This window comes from Barbus barbus (genome assembly GCF_936440315.1).
Source record: "Barbus barbus genome assembly, chromosome: 15".
In the NCBI taxonomy this organism is placed as follows: Eukaryota; Metazoa; Chordata; class Actinopteri; order Cypriniformes; family Cyprinidae; genus Barbus; species Barbus barbus.
Genome location: NC_136743.1, coordinates 15,148,798 through 15,175,995, shown reverse-complemented (window position 1 = coordinate 15,175,995; position 27,198 = coordinate 15,148,798). Strand labels below are relative to the sequence as shown.

The 27,198-nt window shown below is 36.8% G+C and overlaps 1 protein-coding gene across 1 annotated transcript; it reads right to left on the bottom strand.

The window, feature by feature from the left end:
- Positions 1-19,433: 19,433 nt before the first annotated feature.
- On the bottom strand, positions 19,434-26,449 carry LOC306881773 (carbonic anhydrase). Its single transcript, XM_079436048.1, has 7 exons — positions 25,724-26,449; positions 24,727-24,924; positions 23,154-23,272; positions 22,796-22,888; positions 22,646-22,708; positions 22,390-22,545; positions 19,434-20,883 (listed from the first exon to the last, which is right to left on the bottom strand). Exons 1-7 carry the CDS (start codon positions 25,755-25,757, stop codon positions 20,764-20,766), a joined length of 783 nt encoding a protein of 260 aa, XP_079292174.1. The 5' UTR covers positions 25,758-26,449; the 3' UTR covers positions 19,434-20,763.
- Between the last annotated feature and the right edge of the window lie 749 nt (positions 26,450-27,198).

The window sequence follows — 27,198 nt, the reverse complement described above, 5'->3', positions numbered from 1 at the left end:
ATTCTGACTTAAAATGACTGCTTGGGAACCTTAAAATCATAATTTAATGGGATCAGTTTTTCCTATTGTCAATACGTATTGACAGAAAATAAGATGTTTCTAGTATATATAACTCATAAACAGTCATATTTTTTCATCGTAAAACTACTGAATCTTTGGAAAACAGTTTCATTACTACCTAAAATATAATGAAAATAATTGTCATGTACTTTTCAAGAATCTCTGTGCCAATTGCTTGTTAATCTTTTTGTTTGTTCAGTCTGCCCTCTGGTGGTATAAATTAATTGTTTGGCATTCCACAAGCTTTTATTCTTAAACAAGATCATAACTTGTTAATGTAAGTAGTGTACAGTATTTAATATACATATATTCCAGCTGTCAATCAGAAGGAAGTCTTGTATCCTGCTCATATGTGATATCAAGTATGAGTTGTATTTACCTCTCTCCCACTTTTGTGTTTGCTCTTTCATAAATATTAATGAATAATTTATGGAATTTAGCCAGAATAAAACGGTCCCAGTCAGAACATGTGTAATCAGTAAACCTGTGTTAATGGCCCTATGGGTTTTGTTAGCCTTACTATGTGTAGCAGGAGACGATGAGTAGTCTTTATGTGCACTGGACACTGCTTTCTATCTTCAGAGGTCTTTTCACCAAAATTGCCCAATTCTACTCTCGCAGCTGGAGGTCGATAGCTGCTTTACAGAATAGATGGCTTCAGGGCACTGTAACTGCATCCCAGTTCCCCACAGGCTTTCCTGATAAACACACACACACACACACACACACACGCATATCTCAGCAGTGCAGCTGCTATCCACCTGCATTATGAACCCTGCCTCCTGGAACAGCAATATATACAGTGGGATCCAAAAGTCTGAGACCACATTGAAAATATAAGTTTTAGGGGGAAAAAAGTCCAAAAGAGAAACATAAAATGAAGAAGAAAGGTTTATGATTCTGCACTATTTCTATGTTTATCTTTGGATTCTCTTTGGAAATTCTTAAATTAACGCTGTGTATTTATGAAATTCAGTTTATGAATTCAGTTTCTCTTTTAAATCAGATTGTTATGCTGATTTTATGTTAATGAAAGATGTTTAAGAACTTTTTGCTTTTTAATAATGATAATATGCAAACTGGTTATTTAATTTGTAAATAAAATGTTTATTTTTGTTGTCTTTATCACAACTAATATTAAGAACATAAGAAATATACACACTATATATATGAAATTCAATCTATTAATTATTCTTTCAATTAGATTAGATTAAACTTTATTGTCATTTTGCAATTATGCTGATTTTATACATTTTAATGAAGTTTCCATTTTCCATTAGAATGCACAATGAGTGTTAAATATGACTTTTTTTGACCCGATAAAGGTATAGAAACAATGCTAATAATGCTGGAAAAATTAATTGCTTTTGGTAAATTAATTGGTTCACCAATTTATTTTTATAGGAATTTATGATTCATGAATTCAACAGAGTTTTGAGTTCTCATTGAGATGTGTTAGCCACCCATTTCGAAGCATTAATATGTAATATGTGACTGTAAAAATATACAGTCTATTATTATCGTAAAATAAAAGGACGCAAAGTGAATCAACCTGAAGGGGTTTATTTTATGATAATAACCAGCTGACTGTATCTATCTCACTTTACACACCAATATATGGACATCAAATATTTATTTATTAAATTACCTTATTACGTGAGTAGAAAGAGACCATGGAGTGATATTGAAAAACGTCAAACTAGCAGCAATGTAGTTGCCAGGAGGGCCAACATTTTAATGATATATGTGAGCATAAGCTGATTATTACTTTTTATTTTTTTAGTTTAAGTCCATAATATTTCTAAACATCTACATTTAAGAAGAGAGGTTCTGGAAAGCGGTACAATATAAGACCTCCACCAGATGGTGGTGTTGAACATGATTAAAATAACCATGGGAGAGACACAAAATGGGGAGATGAGTGAGCCAAGTAAAGTTTATTCATTCAGACTTAAAACTGAAAAGCAAACTAAACTGAATGGAAAAGTTCGGACTAATTCAATCATAACTATGTTGTCCTTCCTTACAGTATATCTCCCATAAAGATATAGTAGATATAGGTTTAACACTTAAATCATTGCTGAACTGACAATTGCTGTTAACAGGCTGATAAGATTTATAATCTCATGATGTCAATTTATAGTGGCATTATGATATTTTGTTAATCACTGCACCTTTACTGTACCTTACCTTTTGTTTGTTTTGGCAAAAATGCATAAATATATTCTTATAAAAATAATAGAAGAAAAAACACCAACCATTTCTATAGCTTATGCTTTTTTTCTCAATTGGCAAGATTGCAATTGATGTGTACTTTCAAGACTATACAAAAGCGTATTGATATAAGCATATATAAGCCAGTGATTCCCAGTCATTTTTGTTTTATCTTTGACACTGAGAATAGTAAAACAGCAGCAGTTATTCATTCAGATAAATGAGAATCCTTTTAATTATTTATTACATGTTTTGTTTTTTTCTCTCTCCAAGGCTTTAGTATAAAAACAACTGGATAGCACTTCCTGTAACGATAGCATCAATTACTGAGTCATAACTTGATGTCTGTTACCTGAGACTCCGGCCTTTTGAACTTGTTGCTTACTTTAGCTTACATCCTAATCTTTGATTGTGTCCTGCTCCTTATCCGTCCCATATTACACAAATATTTTACCTGCAAACAGGATTTATTTATCAAGCTCTGGCTGTGTCTATGACCTTGCTTCATTGTGTGACCTTCTTTGAATACGCTGCCATATAAACTACTCCATGCTGTCTGTATTTGTTTGCACTATTCAAGCCAGCTGATTTTTATTCAGTTAGTGCTGTAAGGTGCATGCTTGCCAAGTGCAAGGACAACCTCCTTTTTTACACAAGCTCAAGGCTAACTAGTGTTTTTTTCTTCTTCTTCTTCTTGTTTCTGATTTATACTTTACTGCCTCTCTGATGTTTTCAAAGAAGTTTAGTCCATTCAGCAAAGTATCTTCTTATTTAAAAGCTATTCCAAAAGTTTCTGACAGGTTGTTATTCAGTAACTGTTTGAGCTGTACTCTGAAGAAATTTTGCCTCTGCTCAGAGAAGTTTTGAATACATTATATATAACCGTTTGGGAGCTGCTAGTCTAACTTACAAAAAGGTTTATTTGAAATACCTTAATACTATTATTCAGCAAGGGTGCGCTAAATTAGTTAAAAGTGACAGTAAATAATTTTTTACAAAATATTTTTTGTTTTAAATGCATTTAAATGCAAACTCCTTTTCAAGAGTCAGACTCTTGAAAAAAGTATAATGTTTTACAAAAATATTAAGCAGCACAACAAGTTTTTAACATTGATTATAAGACATGCTTTTTAAAGCACCATATCAGCATATTAGAATGATTTCTGAAGGATCATGTGACACTGAAGACTGGAGTAATGGTTGATGAAAATTCAGATTTGCATTCACAGGAATAAAGTTTAAAATATATTCAAATGTTAATTTTAAATCGTAATAATATTTCACAAAATAGCAGTTTTTGTTCTGTATTTTTGATCAAATTGTATGCAGCCTTAGCGAGCACATCTAATATTTCTTCAGGGAAACATGAGAAAAAAATGTTTGTTTGTTAATGTGGACTCTGAACAGCTTGGATTGTATTTCACACTTTCTTTCTGCTTTGCATTATTATATCCAAGGCAGTTGTGGCCTAATGGATAGAGAATTTGATTTGTAACCTGAAGGTCGTGGGTTCGAGTCTCAGGTCCGGCAGAGATTGTAGGTGGGGGGAGTGAATAACACTCTCTCCACCCTCAATACCGCGACTGAGGTTAGACCCTTGAGCAAGGCACCGAACCCCCAAGTGGCCTGCATGTGGTGAAAAACCATGATGTTGATTGTTCACACTACTGTCAAAAAACGCTGAGTGACTCTTTATCTTCTTGTATACTTATCATTATGGAACAAAGCTAAATCCAGTGCAGCCCTCAGTGGAAAAGCTAAGGTCATTGACAGGTTGTTTGCACAATGCTACAGTCAGTACGTCTATCAGAGCATCTTATTCCAACAAACTATTCCCTAAACAAAAGGCAGCAATCATGATGTCAACAGCATAATTGTTTCTAGTACTGATTATTATGGAAATGTAATTTAATATGCTTGATGTTCTTTCCTTTTTTTCACCTAAGTCCTGTGTATAATCATATTACACGTGCACATAACAATATTTTGTAATATTTTGTGGCATTTAATAGCTATATTTGACTCTGGACCACAAAACCAGTCATAAGTAGCACAGGAATAATTGTAGCAATAGCCAACAATACATTGTATGGGTCAAAATTATAGATTTTTTTTATGCCAAAAATCATTGATATCGAGTAAAAATCATGTTCCATGAAGATATTTTGTAAATTTCCTATACCATATATCAGAACTTCATTTTTGATTAGTAATATGCATTGCTAAGGATTATATTTGGACACATTTAAAGGTGATTTAAAGGTGATTTTCTCAATATTTTTTGTTTTTTGTTCAAGTAGTTGTATCTCAGCCAAATATTGTCCTAACAAACCATACATCAATGGAAAGATTATTTATTCAGCTTTCAGATTATGTATAAATCTCAATTAAAAAAAAACTGACCCTTATGACTGGTTTTGTGGTCCAGGGTCACCTATAGCCATTTGAACATTTGGCAATTCTCACTGCACTGTAAAAAAACAAAAAGATTTTTTAGATTTTTGAGTTCTCTCAACTTATTTTTGTAGGAGATCCTCAACTTTTTGTTGTATAAACTTAAAACAACAAGTTGAGAGAACTCAAAAATCTGCTGAAGCTGGTTGCCTTAAATTTTTAAGTTGGCTCAACTTTTCTTTTTTTTTTTTTTTTACAGTGTGTTCAATGTTTTTGTGATATTACTGGCGTCTTTTTTTTCCCCAGAATGAAATAACCTTGATTCATCCACTGTTTGCAGCAGACATGAAAAGAGATAAATTATGTAATCAGAGACGTTTAAGGCGACTGATATTTAAAAGGCAGCTGAAATAGAGTCTAGCAATGCCTAAAGTTGTAAATCTAGTAGGAATTCTCCTTCTTCCATGTGTAATCTCCTTTCAGACCAAACTGTATATATTACATGTCAGTGCAGTAGTGCAGATTTCAGTGCAGATTTTCTAACTTTTCCGCTTTCTGTTGCATATTCTTTTATGCATTGGTGGTCCAAAACTAATAACAATGTCTCTTTACAAATAGAGAGTGAAAATTATCTTCAGTGTTGAAAAGAATCACTGTTCAGACTGAGATTTACTGGTCAAATGAAACCTTGAGAACAGGTGTTTCCAAAAGCTGCAACCACACAGAAAGTCACATGAGAATGGTAATATCGTTAAGTAGATTTGTGAGTTGTGAGTATGGCAGTAAAAACCATAGAAGAAACATTGTAAGCTATTAAAATGAGTTTATGCACATGTATATGCTCAAAACCTACTTGTAAACCAAAACAATTATAAATTATTCAATTATGTATAGCAGAGGTCTGCAACAGGGAGTCTGCAATGGTACAGTCCACAAAATATTTTTTCATATCAACTACATTTTTGAAGTATGCTTAAAAAAAAATGACATGCTCTATCCCTTTAACTTAAAGCAAAGCAAAATTTAAGAAGCTAAAGTTCAGCTAAATGTTTCATTGTCCATCCTATATTAAATTGTGTTGAAGGAAATTTAGATGACACTGTACATCAATAATGAACATTTTAAAAGCTCTGCAGTACAATCAACAACAAAGTATGTACAAATACATTACTTTTGCAATATGTGGCCTACATAGCATTAGTATACATCTCTCTCTGTCCACCAAGGGATCCTTGGCCTGAAAAAGGTTGATAATACCTGCTGGGATTTTTTATTCTCCTCATTTGCCTAAGGTCTGAAAATTGTCTTTCTTAGAATGCAGCTCTACTGACAAACTGTTTTGCAAATCTAACCGAATCAAATGATTATGCACATTTTATTTGTAATAGGACTAATGAATAAAAGTGATTAGTATTTCCATAGAACATGAGAGGAGACATTTTGAATAATGTGCAGATATTATGACTGGAGACAGACAATTTTGCAAAAAAATATTCTGTGCACTATAATACAAGTCTTCTGAAGGTGCATGATTATGTGTGGTTTATGTGAGGAAAGGACCAAACATTTTGTTCCTTTCAATGAGAAATGCTGGTTCATCTCTGCTGCCCTGAATATTTAATGACATGTTCAGGTGAGTAATGATATAAATGAGTGTTATTTATATCTTTCCCTTGTAATATTGAGGAAGCTTGGTAGAATTACAATACAAAGGCATAATTATGTATTTTTTTTATTTTGAATTTTGCTTTTGTATCTTAAAACAACAAGTTTCATTTTACATTGTAAGTTTACATGGCAAAATATTCTATTCAGGATTTAGGTGCATGATTAGGTATGTCTAAGCAGAGCTGTTTCTCAAAGAAATGTCATCCTTGACTTAATCCGTAGTTATTGCTTACAGCAACTTAGTGCCCTCATTTCAGAGAGTGCATGTTGTGCAAAGCGTGTGTGTGTGTGTGTGTGTGTGTGTGTGTGTTTTGCCAACGTCACCAGTGTCCTCTGCTGTTGAAAACCCTTGTGGTAGATCTCCACTTGGGTGTGCATTTGTTGCTAGGATACAACAAATCCCTGTAGTTCACCCTAACGCTTCATGTAAATATGTACAGAACTTTGAATTACAGTTACAGAAATGTTGAGCCAGTGTAAGGCACTTAAATCCCCCAAATTACTTTGGAAAAGATATGTATTACAGAATGAGTCACTTGAGTTAAACACATAGACTAGAATTGTCAGTATGATGGAAATTGACTCTTTGCTAAAACCAGCCTTAAAAACATTACTGACCAATCCTACCTTAGCAGCTGATGCAGTCTGTCATTTTCTTAGACAAGCTTTGTCTCTTTAGTGAAGTGAAGTGAAGTGACATTCAGCCAAGTATGGGGACCCATACTCGGAATTCGTGCTCTGCATTTAACCCATCCAACGTGCACACACACAGCAGTGAACACACACACACCGTGAACATACACCCGGAGCAGTGGGCAGCCATTTTATGCTGCAGCGCCCGGGGAGCAGTTTGGGGTTCGGTGCCTTGCTCAAGGGCACCTCAGTCGTGGTATTGAAGGTGGAGAGAGCGCTGGACATTCACTCCCCCCACCTACAATTCCTGCCGGCTGGAGACTCGAACCCGCAACCTTACAAGTCCGACTCTCTAACCATTAGGCCACGACTTCCCCACCAATTTAATTTAAGTACATAGAGGATCTGTGTGTTTGGTTAGTTTGATACTGTTTTTGAAAAGTATTTCAAAGAATGTTGCTGTGGCACTTTAATTAATCACAAAATGTACTCACAAACATTATTTTTTCTACCTTTTCATCATGTTATTGATTATGAATAATACAACTTTTTAAATACAACCCGAAGTGATCCAGCACATCAGAGGTGATCCAGCACATCCTGCCCCGGTGCGATGCATCGTCAACCGCTGCCCCCGGGTCCAGGCCTCCATCTGCTCGTCGCCGTGGGCGCCCTCCTGCGTCCTCCAGAGCTGCTCCGCCCCGTGCCGAATCAACACCTGGGCCGGCGCCTCTCGCATATTGTGTTTGTGCTATTTTGCACATTGTCCTTTTTGTATATTTGTACATTCTTTTTTTATTATCTGTGTCCTGTCCTGTCATTCTGTCACACTGTAGAGCTTCTGTCACCAAAACAAATTCCTCGTATGTGCAAACATACCTGGCAATAAAGCTAATTCTGATTCTGATTCTGATAAAAAGGTCAAATTGACTCTTTCTCAGACTCATTCTTCTGGTGGGAATACTCTTCATGCCTTAAAATGGTTTGAATATGTAATGCTACGCCATAATTATGCAAATTACTTCCCACCTTCACTCACCAGCTCAGACCTGCTTAACTTTCACTCGGTTAACTGAAGTAGTAAACGCTACACAAAGGCAAGTGGCAATTTTCTATTAATTCTTCCAAATATGTTTGAAGCACAAACAGATTCTGAAAAAGAGAAAGAGTATTATACAGAGTTGTCTACTAGTCGATGTATCAGAATACTGGTGTATTTTATTTATCTCTCTCTCTCTCATGTCGGACATGTAACAGCAACTGATGTCATTAGCCTTTGGCTTGACTATGTTATCAAACTGCTAATAATGTGTTTCTAATTTTACACAAACCACATTCTTGTTCGCCATCTCAAACAGTTGATGATATGAAAAGTCCCATCCAGCAGACTGATTAGATTGGTTTCATGTTTGAGGCGTTAGGTACGCTGCAGTTTGATAGTAAACAATATTAAAATCTTAATTTCACCACAATCAAGACAATATTAGTGCTATGCCACTGACATTCTAATATTTTCTATTGTCAAATTAATCAAGTTTTCTTTGTGTGGCATTAAAAATGCTTGAATAAACTCTTGAGATTATTATATTTCTCTGACAAATCGAAAACACAGATTAGCAGCACTGTGTGTAGATCAAAGTGTTTTACAAAGAAAAACAATTAGGCGTGTGTTCTCTGACCACAGAATGATCATTACAACTTTTGAGTGGCTTTAAAGTGCAGTGCAGTCTGAGGTCAAATTAATGGTAACAATTACACACTCTTTAGTATATGACAATAAATCCTTTCATGAACACAATTATACAAAAATTACCAGTTTAAGGGATCAAAATAACAATATTGTACCATTAAAAGTGATCATTAAGAATTTAGATGAGTGTGTTCATGTGTGTTTTGAGTGGGTGTGTGAATGTGAGTGTATTAGTTTCTGTTTGCCTTCACCCGGATCTGGGCCTGTGCCTTTTGTGCAGTGGGAATAGCTTTGAAAGGTACTGGTTGTTGCCTGGCACCAATAAAGTGTAAGATAAGGCTTTGCCACAGCTGGGTTCATTGTACCTGCAAAATTGCTATTATGATCAAAGGCATGAATGCAACAAGAGGAGCCAGAGTCTCAAAGGATGCAAGCTTTGCAGAGTACAGCTCCACAAATTAGCCACACTTTTTCACACTTTATCACTGTTTTCTCACACTCTGTTTTAATGACTCTCTTCATTTCAATGCACAATAAAATAATAAAAAATATATATAATTATTTGTCAGTGGTAAAGCATTTGTGTGTATGTGTTCTGCATGTCTTGTCACACTGTCTTCTCTGGGTGTTTAAAACCTGTTAATGCTCATTACCTATATTTTATTGTAGTTTTTTTGAGTATATTAAAGCTACTGTCAGTCTTGCACAGCTAATAATCCTTCATGATGAGGCCACATAACTAACATGTACAATTCAACATGTCTGACTAAATTTATGTGAACAGGTGGTAATTTGCGCAGCAATGCCCTATAATTACAGCTGTAAAGAGTTGACAGATGATCTTTGGTAGTACTTTGGGTGTAGAGGGTAAAATTAAACTGTCTGAGGGGGCAATATTGTACTTGTGCAAGTTGATATTGTACCATCAGTTGTTTGGAATCATTTGAATGTGATTTTTCCCCTTTGTTTTAACATGAAGTATTTTAACTGTATTTGTACTGTATGTTTTATATTTAACATTGTTAAGAATAATTAGGTGCTTAAAATATATAATAGTGTTTTATACTGCTGAAAAGCTGTTATGTTTAGTTCTGGAGATAGGAGATCTGAAATATAGATATCATGGTTTTAAAATATTACTAAACACTGCCATTCACAAATTTAGAGTAGGTAAGATTTTTTTGTTTGTTTGTTTTTGTATTTAATGAATTCTCAAAAAAGCTGCATTTAACCAAACCCAGTAAAACAGTTATATTGAATGAATGAATGAGGCATTTATATAGCGCTTTATTGTGTATTGTTGTACACCCAAAGCACTTTACAATCATATAGGGGGTCTCTCCTCAACCACCACCAGTATGCAGCATCCACCTGGATGATGCAACGGCAGCCACAGCACAACGGCGCCAGTGCGCTCACCACACACCAGCTACAGGTGGAAAGGAGAGAGCGATAGAGCCAATCAAGTGGATGGTCATATTGTCAAATGTTATTATAATTTAAATTAAATGTTATCTATTTTAATATATTTTCAAATGTAATTTATTCCTGGATGGCAAAGCTAAATTTTCAGCAGCCATTACTCCGGCCATGCTGCTTAATATTTTTGTGTACATTGTTTTATCTATACATATATATATATATATATATATATATATACTGTATATATATATATATATATTTTTTTTTTTTTGACAAATAAAAAGCTCAAAAGGATAAGTGTGTATTTGAAATAGAAATCATTTGTGACATTACAAAAGTTTTTGTCGCTTTTCATCAGTTTGTGTCCTGTATATGTATATATATATATAATGTAATAAAATTATTGCAGTTAAGCACATGCAATAATATTAGAAGAATGAAAGCACTTATGTGACGCCTCCCATATGAGACTGGCCTGGTTTACCAGCCTCGTTGCTAAATGATGCTGAGGGCTGCTTTTGCCATCTACATAGCGACGCACCAGGTTCTTGCATAAGCATACGTATTTGATGCCTTGGGATAGGGTAATTTGTTTTGAATAATATCTACAATAAGTTAATACTTGTTCTAAACAATCCCTTTAGCTAAGTTTGTGCTATTTTCTGTTTATTTTGAGAAATAAAAGAATTTATTTTTCTTCTGTAAATATAATGTCATTAAATTGTTAACACCATCCATCGTCTCATTAAGAGCATACCCCAACATTGTCAGGCATACAAGCACGTTGGGGCCATACAAACTACTGAGTACCATTTTGAATTGCTGCAATGCAATTTCAGCAAAATGGACTAGCCTGCTGCTGTGCTGCATCATTTTTTTACTTTTACAGGGTGTCTTTGAATCAGTCCTCTGTAGGTTGATAATTTTCATTTCCATCAAACGATGTGACATCCTTTTGTTCCTAACACATTACCCAGTCCATATCAGTATAGATATCCAGCACGATATTTTCCCCATTGAGATCTGATGTGTTTTTAAAGTGTTCCTTTAATTTGTTGAGCTGTGTGTGTGTGTGTGTGTGTGTGTGTGTATGCAGACATCATGTGATATATATATGGTTTTTATTAAACAATAAAGGGTAAAATAAAGTGTCCATAAGGGAAAAAATGTCCAAATAAACGGGGAATCTGGTGTCCTCGTTGTGCCGTGGGGCTTGTGCAGGAAGGTAGTGTTCAGAAGGGAAGGGTCCAGGGAAGGGGCGGAGTCCGGTGGCCGCACGCGCTCCCCTCTCGGGGCCGGGAGCGAGTGGCGGCGGTGTCTCTTGCGCGGCTCCTTCCATCTCCTGGGCCCCCGGCGCATCTGGCGGGCCCGGAATCCTGGCCCGTCAGTCGCCTAACGGGTGCGGCAGTCCTCCTCGACGCACCCCTCCTGGACCCACGAGGACACCAGCGTGCATGCACGGGGAAGAGACCGGTCTCCCGAGGAGAGGCGTGCTCGGCGTTTAAACAGCGGCGGTGATGAGGCTCTATTCACATCAGGTGCGCCTCATCACACGCCACCAGCCCTAGGTGTTCAGCGCCCCTCCTCTCTCACACACCCACTCCCGTCGGGAGCCTGGTGAAGGGCGGCGAATACGGGACGGGGTGGTGATGATGGACAGGGGGGAGGCAGCCGACTCGTCACAATATATATATATATATATATATATATATATATACACTCACCTAAAGGATTATTGGGAACACCATACTAATACCGTGTTTGACCCCCTTTCGCCTTCAGAACTGCCTTAATTCTACGTGGCATTGATTGAACAAGGTGCTGAAAGCATTCTTTAGAAATGTTGGCCCATATTGATAGGATAGCATCTTGCAGTTGATGGAGATTTGTGGGATGCACATCCAGGGCACGAAACTCCCGTTCCACCACATCCCAAAGATGCTCTATTGGGTTGAGATCTGGTGACTGTGGGGGCCATTTTAGTACAGTGAACTCATTGTCATGTTCAAGAAACCAATTTGAAATGATTCGAGCTTTGTGACATGGTGCATTATCCTGCTGGAAGTAGCCATCAGAGGATGGGTACATGGTGGTCATAAAGGGATGGACATGGTCAGAAACAATGCTCAGGTAGGCCGTGGCATTTAAACGATGCCCAATTGGCACTAAGGGGCCTAAAGTGTGCCAAGAAAACATCCCCTACACCATTACACCACCACCACCAGCCTGCACAGTGGTAACAAGGCATGATGGATCCATGTTCTCATTCTGTTTACGCCAAATTCTGACTCTACCATCTGAATATCTCAACAGAAATCGAGACTCATCAGACCAGGCATAATATCACTTGACTCCATGTAATATCACCATATCAACAAGTTATTCATAATTTTTTCTCCATGTAAATATCATATATCAATAAGCTATTCATAATTTTTCTCTACCTCATATTGCTGCTATTCAAATACCCTGTACAACTTTTTGCACATTATTTTTTGCACATTCCTCTCATTACTATTTGTCAACAACATACTGACCTGCACATTTATATTGATATTTTTTATCCTATCTTATCTTATTTTATCTTATCTTTTATTTTATGTTTGTACTTCTTCTTAATATTTGTATACTTTATAATTGCACTGTCCTTGGAGCGGACCTGACCTACATTTCACTGCTGGTTATACTCTGTATAATTGTGTATGTGACAAATAAAACTCTTGAATCTTGAATCTTGAATCTTGAATCCAGGCAACATTTTTCCAGTCTTCAACCGTCCAATTTTGGTGAGCTCGTGCAAATTGTAGCCTCTTTTTCCTATTTGTAGTGGAGATGAGTGGTACCCGGTGGGGTCTTCTGCTGTTGTAGCCCATCCGCCTCAAGGTTGTGCGTGTTGTGGCTTCACAAATGCTTTGCTGCATACCTCGGTTGTAACGAGTGGTTATTTCAATCAAAGTTGCTCTTCTATCAGCTTGAATCAGTCGGCCCATTCTCCTCTGACCTCTAGCATCAACAAGGCATTTTCGCCCACAGGACTGCCGCATACTGGATGTTTTTCCCTTTTCACACCATTCTTTGTAAACCCTAGAAATGGTTGTGCGTGAAAATCCCAGTATCTGAGCAGATTGTGAAATACTCAGACCGGCCCGTCTGGCACCAACAACCATGCCACGCTCAAAATTGCTTAAATCACCTTTCTTTCCCATTCTGACATTCAGTTTGGAGTTCAGGAGATTGTCTTGACCAGGACCACACCCCTAAATGCATTGAAGCAACTGCCATGTGATTGGTTGATTAGATAATTGCATTAATGAGAAATTGAACAGGTGTTCCTAATAATTCTTTAGGTGAGTGTATATATATATATATATATACATATATATATATATACACACCACATCCTTATTGAGTCAATTCCTTATTATTTGTTTGAGATATGGATCTCTATTAAACATGTATTGAAAACCATAAAGGAAGTTTACACCAGAAAAGTAGTAAGTTTGTACTGATCAGACTCCAGACTACTGCTGCAGTCTGATTAGAGTGAAAGTAAACCACACCCTCTCCCACCCATTCAGTGAGACTGCACATGGCCCAGACGTCCTCATACACCTTCAAAACACTGCATGGACAGAGCATGGGATAACTTTAACCAGAATGATCCAAATTCCTGATCCACTCATTCCTTAGAATCACAAAAGGGAACTGAAAATAACGCTAAAGTAATGAACCATGCTTTGAAAGGGTCAAAAGGTCAGTGTTGACCTATTATAAAACTTCAACTTTAAATTCTCTTATCTTCATTTACAAGGGAAATGGCACTCTGAAATGGTTATGAAATACATTTTGAGGTGGAGAAATATGTGGAGGAGGGTAGAGATCATAACACTCAAGTTAAACAATGGTAATAATATGTATCAGGTAGTTCCCACCTCTTCCTAAAATGTCAGACAGTTACTGTAACAGTCAACATATATTTTTGAGCAAAATAAGTACAAATGTTTCCCTAATTTAAAAATGTTACATTTCATTGTAATACAAATACATAGTGTAATTCGAAGGAAGCTACAGAAATGACTTCCATTATAGGCAGAATCCCCGAAGAGAGCAGAATTGCTTATGCTATCATGATAAAAAGATTCAAATATGTAGTGTTCTCTGTCTAATTGCAGCAACATATCAGTTTTCCCTCGTGCATCTACAGTATACAACTGACAATTACTGATTCCACTTAGCTGATGTCTTTGCAGCTTTGAATGCTGTATTAATGGTCAAGAATTATATATTGTACTCCATTCCTCTGGAGCCCTGCTATCATGGTAACCATGAAGCTTCAGAAGATCCCATGTGCATTATGTGAGGTCCCTGCATATATATATATATATATATATATATGCATAAACCATTACCATACTGTAAATATCAATCTTTTGAAGATCAGCAGGCTGTGGTAGAGTTGCATTGAAGTAACGTTAGAGTGACCCACCCTGCTTATCACACTGTTGCCTTATCTCTTATCTTGTTCTGACTAACAGCCATGAGTTTGGGGTTTCCTAACCTTGCATGACTCTGGACAACACATAATTATATATACTGCTGTTCAAAAGTTTAAGGGTCAGTAAGATTTTTTTTAACAATTCCATACTTTTTTTCAGCAAGGATGCATTAAATTGACCAAAAGTGATAGTAAGACATGTATTATGTTCCAAAAGATTTCTATTTCAAATTAATGCTGTTCTTTAATCTTTCTATTAATTTATAAGAAGCCTGAAATTTTTTTATCATGGTTTCCACAAAATATTAAGCAGCACACCTGTTTTCAACTGTTTTTACAAATCTGTTTTCAACTGTTTTCACAAATCTCTTTTCAACTGTTTTGTGCAGCAAAATTTAAACAAGTATATTACAATGAGTATGATACTGAAGACTGGAGCTGCTGAAAATTTAACTTTGCATCACAGAATAAATTACATTTTAAATACATTAAAATAAAAAACAGCTATTTTAATTAGTAATAATATTCCAGAATTTTTACTGTATTTTCTTTATCTGACAAATGCAGCCTTGGTGATCAAAAGAGTCTCCTCTTTCAAAAACATAAAAAAACCTTACCTACTCTCTCAAAATGAAAGCAGTAATGGAACTATGACTTCATATAAACATTAATGTGACCATGATTACTGTCAAAATACAACTTTGAACTTCCACTTTCATCTGCAAGTTGCAAAAGATGATTAGGCAATCCTTGTTAAATCATTTTGCTTGTTTTGAGCATATAAAGCTAGTGTTGTGAATTATGTGGCTTGGGGGGCATTTTCTTCTTCAGTATGTCATCACAGTTGTTGTATTGATCAGCACCTTGGGTACTTAAAATTATGGATTACTCACAATAATTGGGTACTGTAATTATGTATTTCTTACAGTCACAGCTTTCATACTGCCCAAACCAAGCGTTCTGAACAAACATTTTATAAATTAATTTGATGTCTTATTTTCTATAAAGTGTAAGCTATGTAATGAATATGTATGATGTTACTGCATGTGAGAAGAAAAAGTGACCTGTTCTGCAGTCTTTTTCTGGTGGGGTGCTGGTGGAGTTCTCAAATGGTGCTTCAAAAGCTGGGGTAAAATGAAACTGATCTGTTGCCTGAAATCCTGTCTTCAATGGTTTTATTGTTTGGATAAAGAGGCTTTATTCTGGACCGCTCATCCACAGTTCCCCTAATGGTGCTGTTCATTTCTGCAGAACTATTAAGATAATTAAAAAAAGAGGATCTCACTGATTCACTCTGCCCCTATGTCTGCTAGTTCTTTCTTTCTTACTTTTATGAAAGACTAAATTAGTATAGATTTACGATCTACCCACTTTTTCCGATTTTGTTTTCTTCACTTTTTTCTCTTATTATCACTTTCATTTTATTTTATTTTATTAAAAAAATATAATTTGATTTTCATTTGTGTCATCTCATTTATTCATTATTTTAATTTTATTTTCATGTTATGCTTTGGATTTTCATTTGTGTAATGGAAAAGGTAAAACAACAGCAGGTCAACTTTTCATTTTCCGTCGGTTTTAGTACACGATGTAACTGCAGAAGGGTCAATCTTTAAGAATGACTCAAAGAATGAGTACTAAACTCAAAGAATGAGTACGAAGCCGCAGCGCGTAACCCATACTGTACAGGATTTTAGAAAGACCGCAAAACACTTGGTGTGCGATCTTACCACAACGTGGCTTTCAGAAAAGTGCACAGAGACTAGTGTGCGCTCTTACCATAACATGGATTTGTAAACACCGTCTTTTCAGATACTCTGGAGGGAGCAGTATGCTCATAGGTGACCCTCTATGCTGAGGGGAGCAAAGCTAGCTCTACCATGGCAGAGCTCTGGAGAGCGGAGAACTTAACTCTCAGCATGAGAGGGAACACAGACGCTCAGAAGGGAGCGGCATGCTCATAGGTGACCCTCTAAGTTGAGGGGAGCAATGCCAGCTCGACCAACAAGGAGAGCTCGGGAGGGAGCAGCATGCTCGTAGGTGACCCTCTAAGGTGAGGGGAGCAACGCCAGCTCGACCGACAAGGAGAGCATTGGAAGGGAGCAACATGTTCATGGGTGACCCTCTATAGTGAGGGGGGCAATGCTAGCTCTACCAAGGCAGAGCTCTGGAGAGCGGAGAACTTAACTCTCAGCATGAGAGGGAACTCAGATGCTAAGAAGGGAGCGGCATGCTCATAGGTGACCCTCTAAGGTGAGGGGAGCAATGCCAGCTCGACCAACAAGGAGAGCTCAGAAGGGAGCAGCATGCTCATAGGCGACCCTCTAAGGTGAGGGGAGCAATGCTAGCTCGACCAACAAGGAGAGCGCATCAGATGCCCAGAAGGGAGTGGCATGCTCATAAGTGACCCTCTAAAGTGAGGGGAGCGACACCAGCTCGACCAGCCAGGAGAGCATAGGGTGCAGGAAGGGAGCAGCATGCTCATAGTTGACCCTCGATAGTGAGGGGAGCAAAGCTAGCTCTACCATGACAGACTCTGGAGAGCGGAGAACTTAACTCTCAGCCTGAGAGGGAACTCGGACTCTCAGAATATACTTACACCCTAGCACAGGGGCTCAGGGAGATTGCTACTTGAAAACCCCCGGAAGGGGCGCAGTCCCTGAGCTAGCACATTGATATCCTCAGATAGCCATGGACCTTTCTCAAAGGAGGCATCCCTATGCCAAGAACTGATGTTAAAAGACCCACAGGTCCAGGCATTGTAGTGCTGGAGACCTGATGACCAAGGAGGCTCCCACAGAAACCTACAACTGGGCCACACAATCCAGGGGTATGAGGCTGGAAACGGGGCTCTCATCCTAGCCTGGATCTAGTATCGACGAGTGAGGTTATCACTGCACTGCGTCGAATGAAAGAGGTGAAAACACACAAAACGACAGGTCCCAGAAAGTGCAAATAGTGGCTAACAATACCAGTGAACTGTAAAACTGGATCGTATTCACCCATCCATGGTTCCTGCGTGAGATCAGTCCCGGAGGCGAAGTCCAAAGAGTTGGTCCAGACCATCAGTAAGGTAGTTTCTATGAAACATAGAACTTAACCAAAACATCATAAGTCCAGCACAGAGACTGCAATTTTTTAAACGCAGGTTCCTAGGTTTCCACCTAACCTCGATCAGGTGAAATTAACGGTGGTTGCAGGGGAATTAGAGAGGAGAAGATGAGGGCAGATGACAGGCCCCCTGAGGGAAGGGAGTAGATGTTCATAGTTTTACTCTGGTCCGGACGAGAGCATTGAGAACGCCTCGTCTGGATCACCTCACTCAGGTCTTGCCTACCTCTCTTTGACCCACGCCTCCCACTAGCCTTCTAGCGTCAGTCGCCAGAGCGCCTCTTTTTGAGATCAGGGGAGTGAGGTTTACACGCACCAGCACTTACTTGCCTACGTCTGTTACACTCGCATCAGTGGGTCTCGAACCGAGGGAAGCAGATGACTGTCCCTCCTTCCTCGAAAAGAGAGACAGACGAGAGCGGAGCTTTCTCATAGAAAAAAGCTCACAGTGCACGAAGATTGCCCCCTCGAGGACATCGCGTGCGTGCTCTTCGCCCAAACAAAAGACACAAAGATAGTGTGTGTCACCAGGTGTCAAATAACGAGGACACGGATGCACACATTTCTTAAACGCCTTGCTAGTGATCGCCATAGTAGTAGTAGAAATCGTTCTTACCAGTTGGAATGCACGCTTCAAACAAAACAGTCACTGAAGACGAAGAAGAGAATGACGTATTTTCCCGGCGCCCCTTTATACTGTGGCCTCGCCGGTAGTGACGTCATAGGCTGTCGTCAGCCAACGTGTGGTGTTTTTGTATGTATGCTTCAGACACGGGTCACGCTGATGGCGTTCCCCATAGCGGCCCCTAGAGGACGCAGTTCGAAGTTCACTCGAAAGGGATCAGCCATTACACTAATTGTAAAAAGCTGTAGATGGAAAGTAATTAATAATATAAAGTAATTTGGCACTCAAGCTTACAAGAAGCTCTTATGTCGAGGGCAGCAGCAGTGGATTCTACAGCCAAATGTTGTCTGCTTTGTACCACCACAGATGATGCCAACCCAGATTCAAGACAGCCACAAGAATGTGTGCCCAGCAAAGCATGGGTTGCGTAAGTAAGGCTGAACAATCACAAAGAGCATTAGCCATATGTTAATGAGAGTCTGACCGACATCCAAAACTGTGCTCATCTGTGGTGATGTGCCAGCTTCCAAGATAAAGGCCTCTCTCAGCCTGCATAACAGGATCTCTGGGTAATGGTCTCATTATTTCTCCATGATAACAGAGCACAGAGTTGACATGTAATGGAGAGTCTCACAGATATTGATCTTGAATATTCTGGAATTACAAATTTCCTCTTTTACAGCAGAAATTTCACAACAGAACTTGTGTAATTAAAACATTTTGAAATATGATATCAGAAAATGGTTGAAACCGTTCTTGTCAATTACTTCAAACTTCACTTAACAGAAACTAGCATGAGGAAGAGGTTCATTCTGTATCTGCATTTTTGTCAAACGACCATGTGAAAAGCAGAACAGGTTTTATTTGTGGTAAAACTCAAATATTAGTTTTTTTTAGCTCCCTGCAGAGGACAAAGGGCTTGAAACTGATCTTGAATGGTACTGAATAACAGTGACTAGACACGTCAAATTACCACAATGTTAATTTATGGAAAGAACTTATATTGAGCTTGGACTTTTCAGTTTTGGTCAAGAACGCAGAAGTTTGAAATGTCTTGAATGTAACATTAAAGTTCTGTACGTTAACATTTAGCTAACAATAAATAATGAATAATACTTGTAGAGTATTTATTAATGTGGTTTAATGTTAGTTTATAAGTACACTATTGTTAATTGTTTGTTCATACATTAATGTTAATTTCTACAATGTGAAATGTTAATGTGTAAGCATAATTTCCACATATACACTACCGTTGAAAAGTCTGGGGTCAATACAGTAAAACAGTAATATTGTGAAATATTATTACAAACTAATACATGTAAAATGTACTTTTTTCTCTTAATATTTAGCAGCCATTATAGCAATCTTCAGTGTCACATGATTTTAATATGCTGATTTGGAGCTCAAGGAACATTTCTTATCATTATTAATGCTAAAAACAAGTGTTGTATAGTATATTTTGTGGATACCGTGAAAAATTATTTTTAGGATTCTTTGGTGACTAGAAAAGCCCTAGAGAACAGCATAATAAAAATCTTTTTTATATATGTATTATTTTTTCTACTGTCACTTTTGATCAATTTAATGCATCTTATCTGAATAGCGGTATTTATTTCCTTAAAAAAAAAAAACTTATTAACGTTTTATGTTAACATCAGCTTATGTGTATCACTAATGTGATGCATTGTGGACAGAAAACAATTACAGGAAGTATAGTTTAAAATATGTTCATTTATTGCTGATAAAATTCCTAAACTATGACTGATTTACATATAATATTTGTTTGCAATACTGTTCAATTTAATTCTGAAAAATCTACTTCATAGTATCTATGGCAGAACATCATGGTACAACATTCTTAGAAACAATTTTAAAAGCTAATCTCTTGAAATTCCTCCTGATAAATAATAAAACACTTTATAAGTGCTTTCCTTCAGGTATTTCAGCTTCAACACATCCAATCAGTTACACATTTAACTGACATTCATCCATTACCATAAGCACAAAAAGAACCATGATGTCTTTCCAATTGAATAACATGGAGCATAGTGAAATTCTGCATAGCTAAAAGCACAAAGTGAAGCGATCAGAGATGGACTGGGATCATTTGGAAGTTAGATAGTTTCCCATTTGTCCAGTTTACATAAAACTGCAAGGAAATGCAGGTAACAAACCACTGTTTATACAACTGGAGCTGCTATTGTTATTAAGCACTGAGTATATAAGCATTTTAATACTATTTCTCATGTTAAATAATAATATAAGCATTTATGACAAAAATAGACAGTTTTAGAAGATCAGATCCAGCTTTCTTGTTATCAACACTGCAATGCAAGCAAAGGCCTGGATTGTGATATTTCAGTAGCAATTTCACTGGGAATGTGTTTGTGAACCAGTCAAAAGCACCATGATCAGAAGGCAGTGGGAGGGTTGTGGCATCGATACTGCTGTTTACTTGAAGGATGCACGGACTTTGCGTCCCTTGAGAGGTTGAGGGGGTCTGAAGTTGTCAACCATGCAGCAAGGTGCCTCTCCTTCAGATGTGAACAACAGGCTACGGAACTTAGCCATCTGAAGAACAGACAGACAGAGAGAGAGACAGTTAGATTGTTTTCTCTTGGATTGTGGTGTTTAGTGTGTTCCTGGCAGTCTTACAGAGACTTATTACAGCCTATATTTACTATATTTAGCTCCATTCTCATTCATAGAGCTCTTGCCAGAATTCCCGTGCAGACTGTTCTGACTAACCACTGGAGGCTTATTTTAGCTCTGCAGGCTAACAGCACTGCCTACATCAGGGAAAGGTGATGAATTTTTTTATTTTTTTTTGGAAAGCATAATGTCACTTTATGTCACAATGCTGAAGTAGCATTTTTAAGACAAGCAGCTTAATTATTGTGCTACAGCAAACTTAGTTCTGACACATTTTGGTGGGTTGGTGGGGGCATAAGGAAATAATAAGCTCACAGCATGTGGTCCATGAGGGTTGAGCTTTTTTTTCCCCAGAATATTGTATTTTATATATTATAATATTTTAAAAGGTTTTGGAGAAAACATTTTATGGTAGTAATGTCACCTTAATCAAAAATTCAATTTGTTTATATATATATTTTTTTTAAAGAAGTCTCTTATGGTCACCAAGGCTGTATTTTTTGGATCAAAAATACAGAAGAAAAAAAACTGTAATATTGTGACATATTATTTCAATTCAGAATAACTGTTTTCTATTTTAATATATTTTAAAATGCCATTTATTTCTATGATGGCAAAGCTGAATTTTCAGCAGGCATTATTCCAGTCTTCAGTGTCACATTATTCATCTGAAATCATTCTAATATGTTGATTTGGTGCTCAGGAATCTTGAAATGCAGGTGAAGAACGATCTTACTGAACAGTAGTGTATATTATAATATTTTTAATATATTTAGTTATTCTAAACAAAGTCTAATTTCTTTGATTTTTTATTATTATTTTTTTCAGCCCAGTTTGTCCAGTATATACAGTGTGGTGTATCTAGTAAAATACAATTGTAGGATAATACTTATTGTATTATTATAAATACATTTAATTACACTTATAATTACACTTTCTTGTCTTGCTTATTGCCCTTAATAAATAAAATGTATAAAAACAAAAATAGATTGCAATAAGGGCCAAATTCATCTCCAGTAATGAACAAATGGGTGTTGGTTTCTATCTTAAAGGCACAAGCCTGACTTAAATATGATATTTGCTGTCAGGCAGGCGATATATTTAAGATAAAGTAATCTTGTAGAAGCAGAAACATATGGAGCACTGACCCTCCCAGTTTCAAAGTAGGAGTGACGTTAAATTTTGGGACCCCGTTTTTTGTACTACTAAGCAGACAGTATTTGATTTGGGTATTTATTAACTTATTATCAACTCAATAAGTAGCAAAAAACATATACCCTTACAAATTAACAAAAAATGTCTGGACATAATTATGTTCCAATGACCCAAGATAGCGTAAGATACTAAAGATATGGAGTAGAACTAGATGTCTGTATATAATTGCTTGAAAATGTGAAAGAATAGATAAAGTATGATGAAAAGTACCTGAGCAGGACTAACACTGATTGGATCTTTCAGAACGATCCAGGTGACGCTCTCCAGAAGAGGAGGTGTGGTAAGAGACCCCTCGTAAGTCCAGAAATCCAGAGCGGCGGGCAGCAAGGTTTTAGGATCAAAGTTGCTAAATGTAGTCTGTCTGCCCTGGAGAAGAAACAGTCATATTGTAAAAGAATAAAAACATCTGAGGTTAACTGGGATGTGTAAATATCTTAATGCATAAAGATTATAAATGACTTAATACCTTTGATTTGATGTCATCAAGAGCATCTAGAACTTTCTGAAGTCTTGGATTGGCAGAACCAGTCTGGTAAACAAAACCACAGAACATATCCATCATTTTATATCATTTAATCACTGCAATTTCTGAAATGCTTTTGGAAAAAATCCTGACCTTGAGAAAAACGCCAACCACAGCAAGGCCATCAGGCTTATTGGCAGCTTCGCCAAAATTTGGGTACGTCGTGTTCCAGTGAACGAGATGAAGCTTTAGAAAAGAACAGACGTGTTATGAAACATTTAGTATATCGAAAAACATGCTGAATTAGCTTAATATCTTAATGTATTATAAAGAAGGGATTTACAAATTCATGAGAGAACAAAAGAATATTAATGAGCGGTGAGCTATAAATAGTTTTAAGGGAGAGACATATAAGAATTAGATTAGAATGGCCTGAATCACAACACAGAAGAATGAGGGTTCTTTCAGTTACAATGTGCAAGCAGAAGAGTGAGAGATAGAGTCTCATTACCTCACAGGGGAATTTGGTTCCAGCAATAGTATGCTCTGAGCCCTTGTCATCACTGCTTCCCCAGTGGAAATGGAACTGTCTCAACCTGTATATCCCTGTCACGGGACCTCCAGCCAGAGCTGCACACATAAACAATTATTCCAATCATTCAGTTGTTTCTTTAACAGCACTAGAAATCATTAGTCATTCATTTTGTAAAACTGTATTTCTGATTCAATGTAACAATGCATATAAAAGATAATATGAGATATAAAGTTTGAATAATTACGATTTTTAAATGTATTTGTGAATTTATATTTGTAATTCTAATTCAATGTAACAATGCACATAAAGATAATATAAGATTTATACAATACATATATTCCAAAATATATTTCAAATATATCCCAATAAAATATATATTTGATATGTTCCAAACGTTTGGAATAATTACGATTTTTAAAATGTATTTGTGCATTTATGTTTGTGCATTTATAATGCATTGGATGTGTAATAATGTTTTATAAAGGAAAACTGCTTTCTATTTTAATTAATTTAAAATGTATTAAAATACACAACAGTTATTTTAAATTATAATAATATTTTACAATGTTACTGTTGTTACTGTATTTGGATCTACGGAGACCCTAAGAGCTCATGGTGGTGGAAAGATTTCTGGGTGGGTGAAAAAAATTTGGGGTGGGAGAAAAAAATATTTTTCAAATCTTAATGACATGGATTTGAAAATCTTCATCCTTAATGACATGGAACCTCAACTTCCTAATTGGTAGACTGACAGATGTCAGTGTGAGCAGGCTACTTGGGAAATTACTTAAGCAACTTAATATTCACTACCTAACATATTTAATAGCTACTTCTTTCATCTCTTTTTGACTCTTTTTTTCCAGTGTTTCTGTTTCTTTTCCAAGCATATGTGTGAGTCCTCTCTTGAAATGGTCATTAAAATTCAGCACATGTTGCTCTCATTGATCGACCATGGCATACAGCATTGATATGTGGCTCTATTCTTTCTCTCATAATAGAATACATTAGCACTTGAGTACACAGTGCCTTATTTCCACTGGCAGAGGAAGGAATACATTCACACATCTACATCCCCTCCTAACATAACAGTTTTACATCATTTGTTGATTCAGTATAGATGAACTGGAGTAAACTGCTTAATAGACTACTTAATAAATTAAGTTAGTAATGAATGGATAGAAATAGGGCAGGAGATGGGGTGATAAAAGACTTCAGTAGCTGAATATTGAGCAGTTTATATACTATGTGTAACGACTGACAGATTTAGATGCACCAGTTCTTTCAATTTTAGCATTCAATATGCAACGAAAAAATCTTTGCAATGTGTTTTCTTCCATATTTTATTTTCAATAGAATATGCTAAAGAGGTCTAAAACATTGCACTGCCAAAAATGTTGATGAATATAATGAAAATTGGATTATAAAAAATACCTATTTCAGGTGAAATAAATAAATGTATTCCTAAATGGCTGCATCTTATTAGGTTTAATACTGCTTTAAGAGGTTGAAAATAAGAACAACAGTTCTTGAAATGTAGTGATATACTAACTTGAGCTGTTGTCGTCATCAGTGAAATCCACTTGGAATGAATGGCCATTGTTGAGGATGCCCTTAGCGGTGGCGGGGTCATACTTCAATTTGAGTTGCTTCAGAGAAGGGTCGTGTTGTGCTTGGGTGGGCACAATATCAATGGGAGACTGCCTGGGTCCGTTTGCAATGGGAAAGCTTTCTGCCCACTTTTCTGGCCCTGAAATTACAGAGCAAGAGAAAAAGATGAAACCTAGTGCCTAGATGCACAAGAAAAGTGTGTTTACATTCCTTGCAAGATTCAAGGTCAGCAAATGTACACTGTAAGCAGTGGATACATGCAGCTGCTACTTTGAGGAGCTTTTTCAAGCTTTGACATTTAGAAATGACTTTTGTTGGTGTAACCTAATTTATCTAGGTTGTTTCGTTCATATTACTGTCTTGTTGCTTTTTATGCAAATTAATTCATTAAACACAAGGCACATTTAGGTTAGCAGACAAAACATTTTATTTACAGTGTAATCTGCAACAACTTATCTCACACTCTCAGAAAAAGAGAACAAAAACTGGGTGGTACTTTTAATTTCAAAAGGTTCACTTGTGGACCTTATTTAGTACTAAAAGTGCAAACTGTACATTAGTACCTAAATTGTAGGCTACATATTAGTACCTTTTAAAAGATACTGTCCCAGTGACGGCGTTTGTATAATTTGTGTTATGCATATGTATTATGCTTATTTATATTTTATATTTGGTCATATATTACTCCCCCCACCCTGTTGTTTAATAATAAATACTTCCCCACACAGAGAAACCTAATGAATCAAAATGCATTAAGATAACTGTTTTGTTTTTCAGCTAAATATGTTGCATTAGTGTTTTTCAGTGTAGAAGAATGTAAAAAATAGCTTCTTGACTAAATGACTGCTAAATTATATTGTATAATATTATAATTTAATTAATATAGTTCCTAAAGACTAATAGATTAATTTAGTAGCTACCCGAAAAACGGCTCTTACCGTCTTGTGCTCCATAACTCCAAGCGTGAGACATGATTATTTGTGTAGTTCAATGTGTTCCACTCCTGTGTTTGACAGAACTGTATGCTTAAGACCAACAACTGCTGCTTCTTCTAAACTATGTCAGCCTTTATATAGTGGTCCCCTGCTGGTACTGGTACCTATCTCAACCCAGTGGGCTTGGCCACATGGTCTCCGGGTAGCACAGGAGGAGTCAGTCAGAGAACATTTGAACAGCCCCCATCCCTTTAATTCGCACGTTGAGCATCGCGTTGCTCCGTTTGCTGCGGCACAGAGATGCTCGAGCGCCGGTGAACTGACGGGATGCGGACATTCCACGCGACTGATCCTCTCTGTTTTCCATGCGTTTGAGTTGCCTTTTCTCTTCCATGGCTCGAATAGCAATCCTCTCCATTCGTCGTTTTCTCTGACGATTCAGAAACACATCCCTTCTCCGGGCAGCGATACATGTTCTCTTGACCTTCTTCGTCCTTTTGCGATGCTGTGTGTTGATACGCAGGTTGTAGCAGGACGAACAAGTGGAGGTCCGCCGTTGAACTCTGGATTTCAGTAGCTTAATGACTGGTTTTGTAACCAAGGTTGCCGTTTAGAACGTTGTTTTGATCCACATTTCTAAAGAAAACAAAAGCAGCCGCAGTTTATTCCCCTACATCCTCTGGTACCCGTTCTGCGAAGCTCTCGACGCTCATTTAAAGGGGCCACTGCGCCAACTACGATTAGTTACTGTTATATAGGCAGCCTATACCGACGTTAAAAGAGCTTTAAATGTATGCTTGTTGCTTAAATTGTTTGCACATTATTGTCTACATTATTTTAAAGAAATCTAATAAAGGAGTGCATGCTTTGTCTTTACAGTTTAGCTGTGTGTTCACTTGTTGATGGACTGTAGGCTATACATTATTACAGTACCTGTAGGTCTACTAATAAGCAAGTCACGGATGTGTTTCCAGTACGTTAAATAAAGTAGCCTACTTAATAGTAATTTGTACTGGTCAAACTTAACGTTACGTCGTTGTTTGCCCTCTTTGCATTATTGAGCTGCTGTCATCTGGTGGCTGAAGTGGGAAATAGCAATTGAAGGTTCTCAATTTGATTTAGGCTACCTTAATATTTATGATATTTAGTTAACTTTATTTTTACATACAAACTACATACATATAGAAATAAGGAAGTATTGGAATTGGACAAAAAAATCAGTTTGTTATGGCCAGTGTTGGTTTATTATTATTATTATTTGGATAAAATAATATTGCTTTTTATTTTTATTTTATTTAATTTTTTCCTTTATATGTTTACTATTGAAATGTTGTTGTTGTATGCATTTGTCAATTTTATTTAATTTCTGTATTTTCTTAAATGGGTGTGTATAGAGTATTTACAGAGCGTTAACTTTTAGTTTTAGTTACTTTTTCTTATTTGTAAGTCGCTTTGGATAAAAGCGTCTGCTAAATGAC

Bases quoted from the DNA above. Each gene is read 5' to 3' on its own strand.
- LOC306881773 (XM_079436048.1), bottom strand. From the start codon at position 25,757: ATGTCTCACGCTTGGAGTTATGGAGCACAAGACG. The intron at 22,889-23,153 runs GTAATGAGACTC...TCTTTTCTAAAG, and splicing joins GAACCAAATTCCCCTGTGAG to CTTCATCTCGTTCACTGGAA. The intron at 20,884-22,389 runs GTACTTTTCATC...TCTGTTCTTCAG, and splicing joins TCAGTGTTAGTCCTGCTCAG to ATGGCTAAGTTCCGTAGCCT.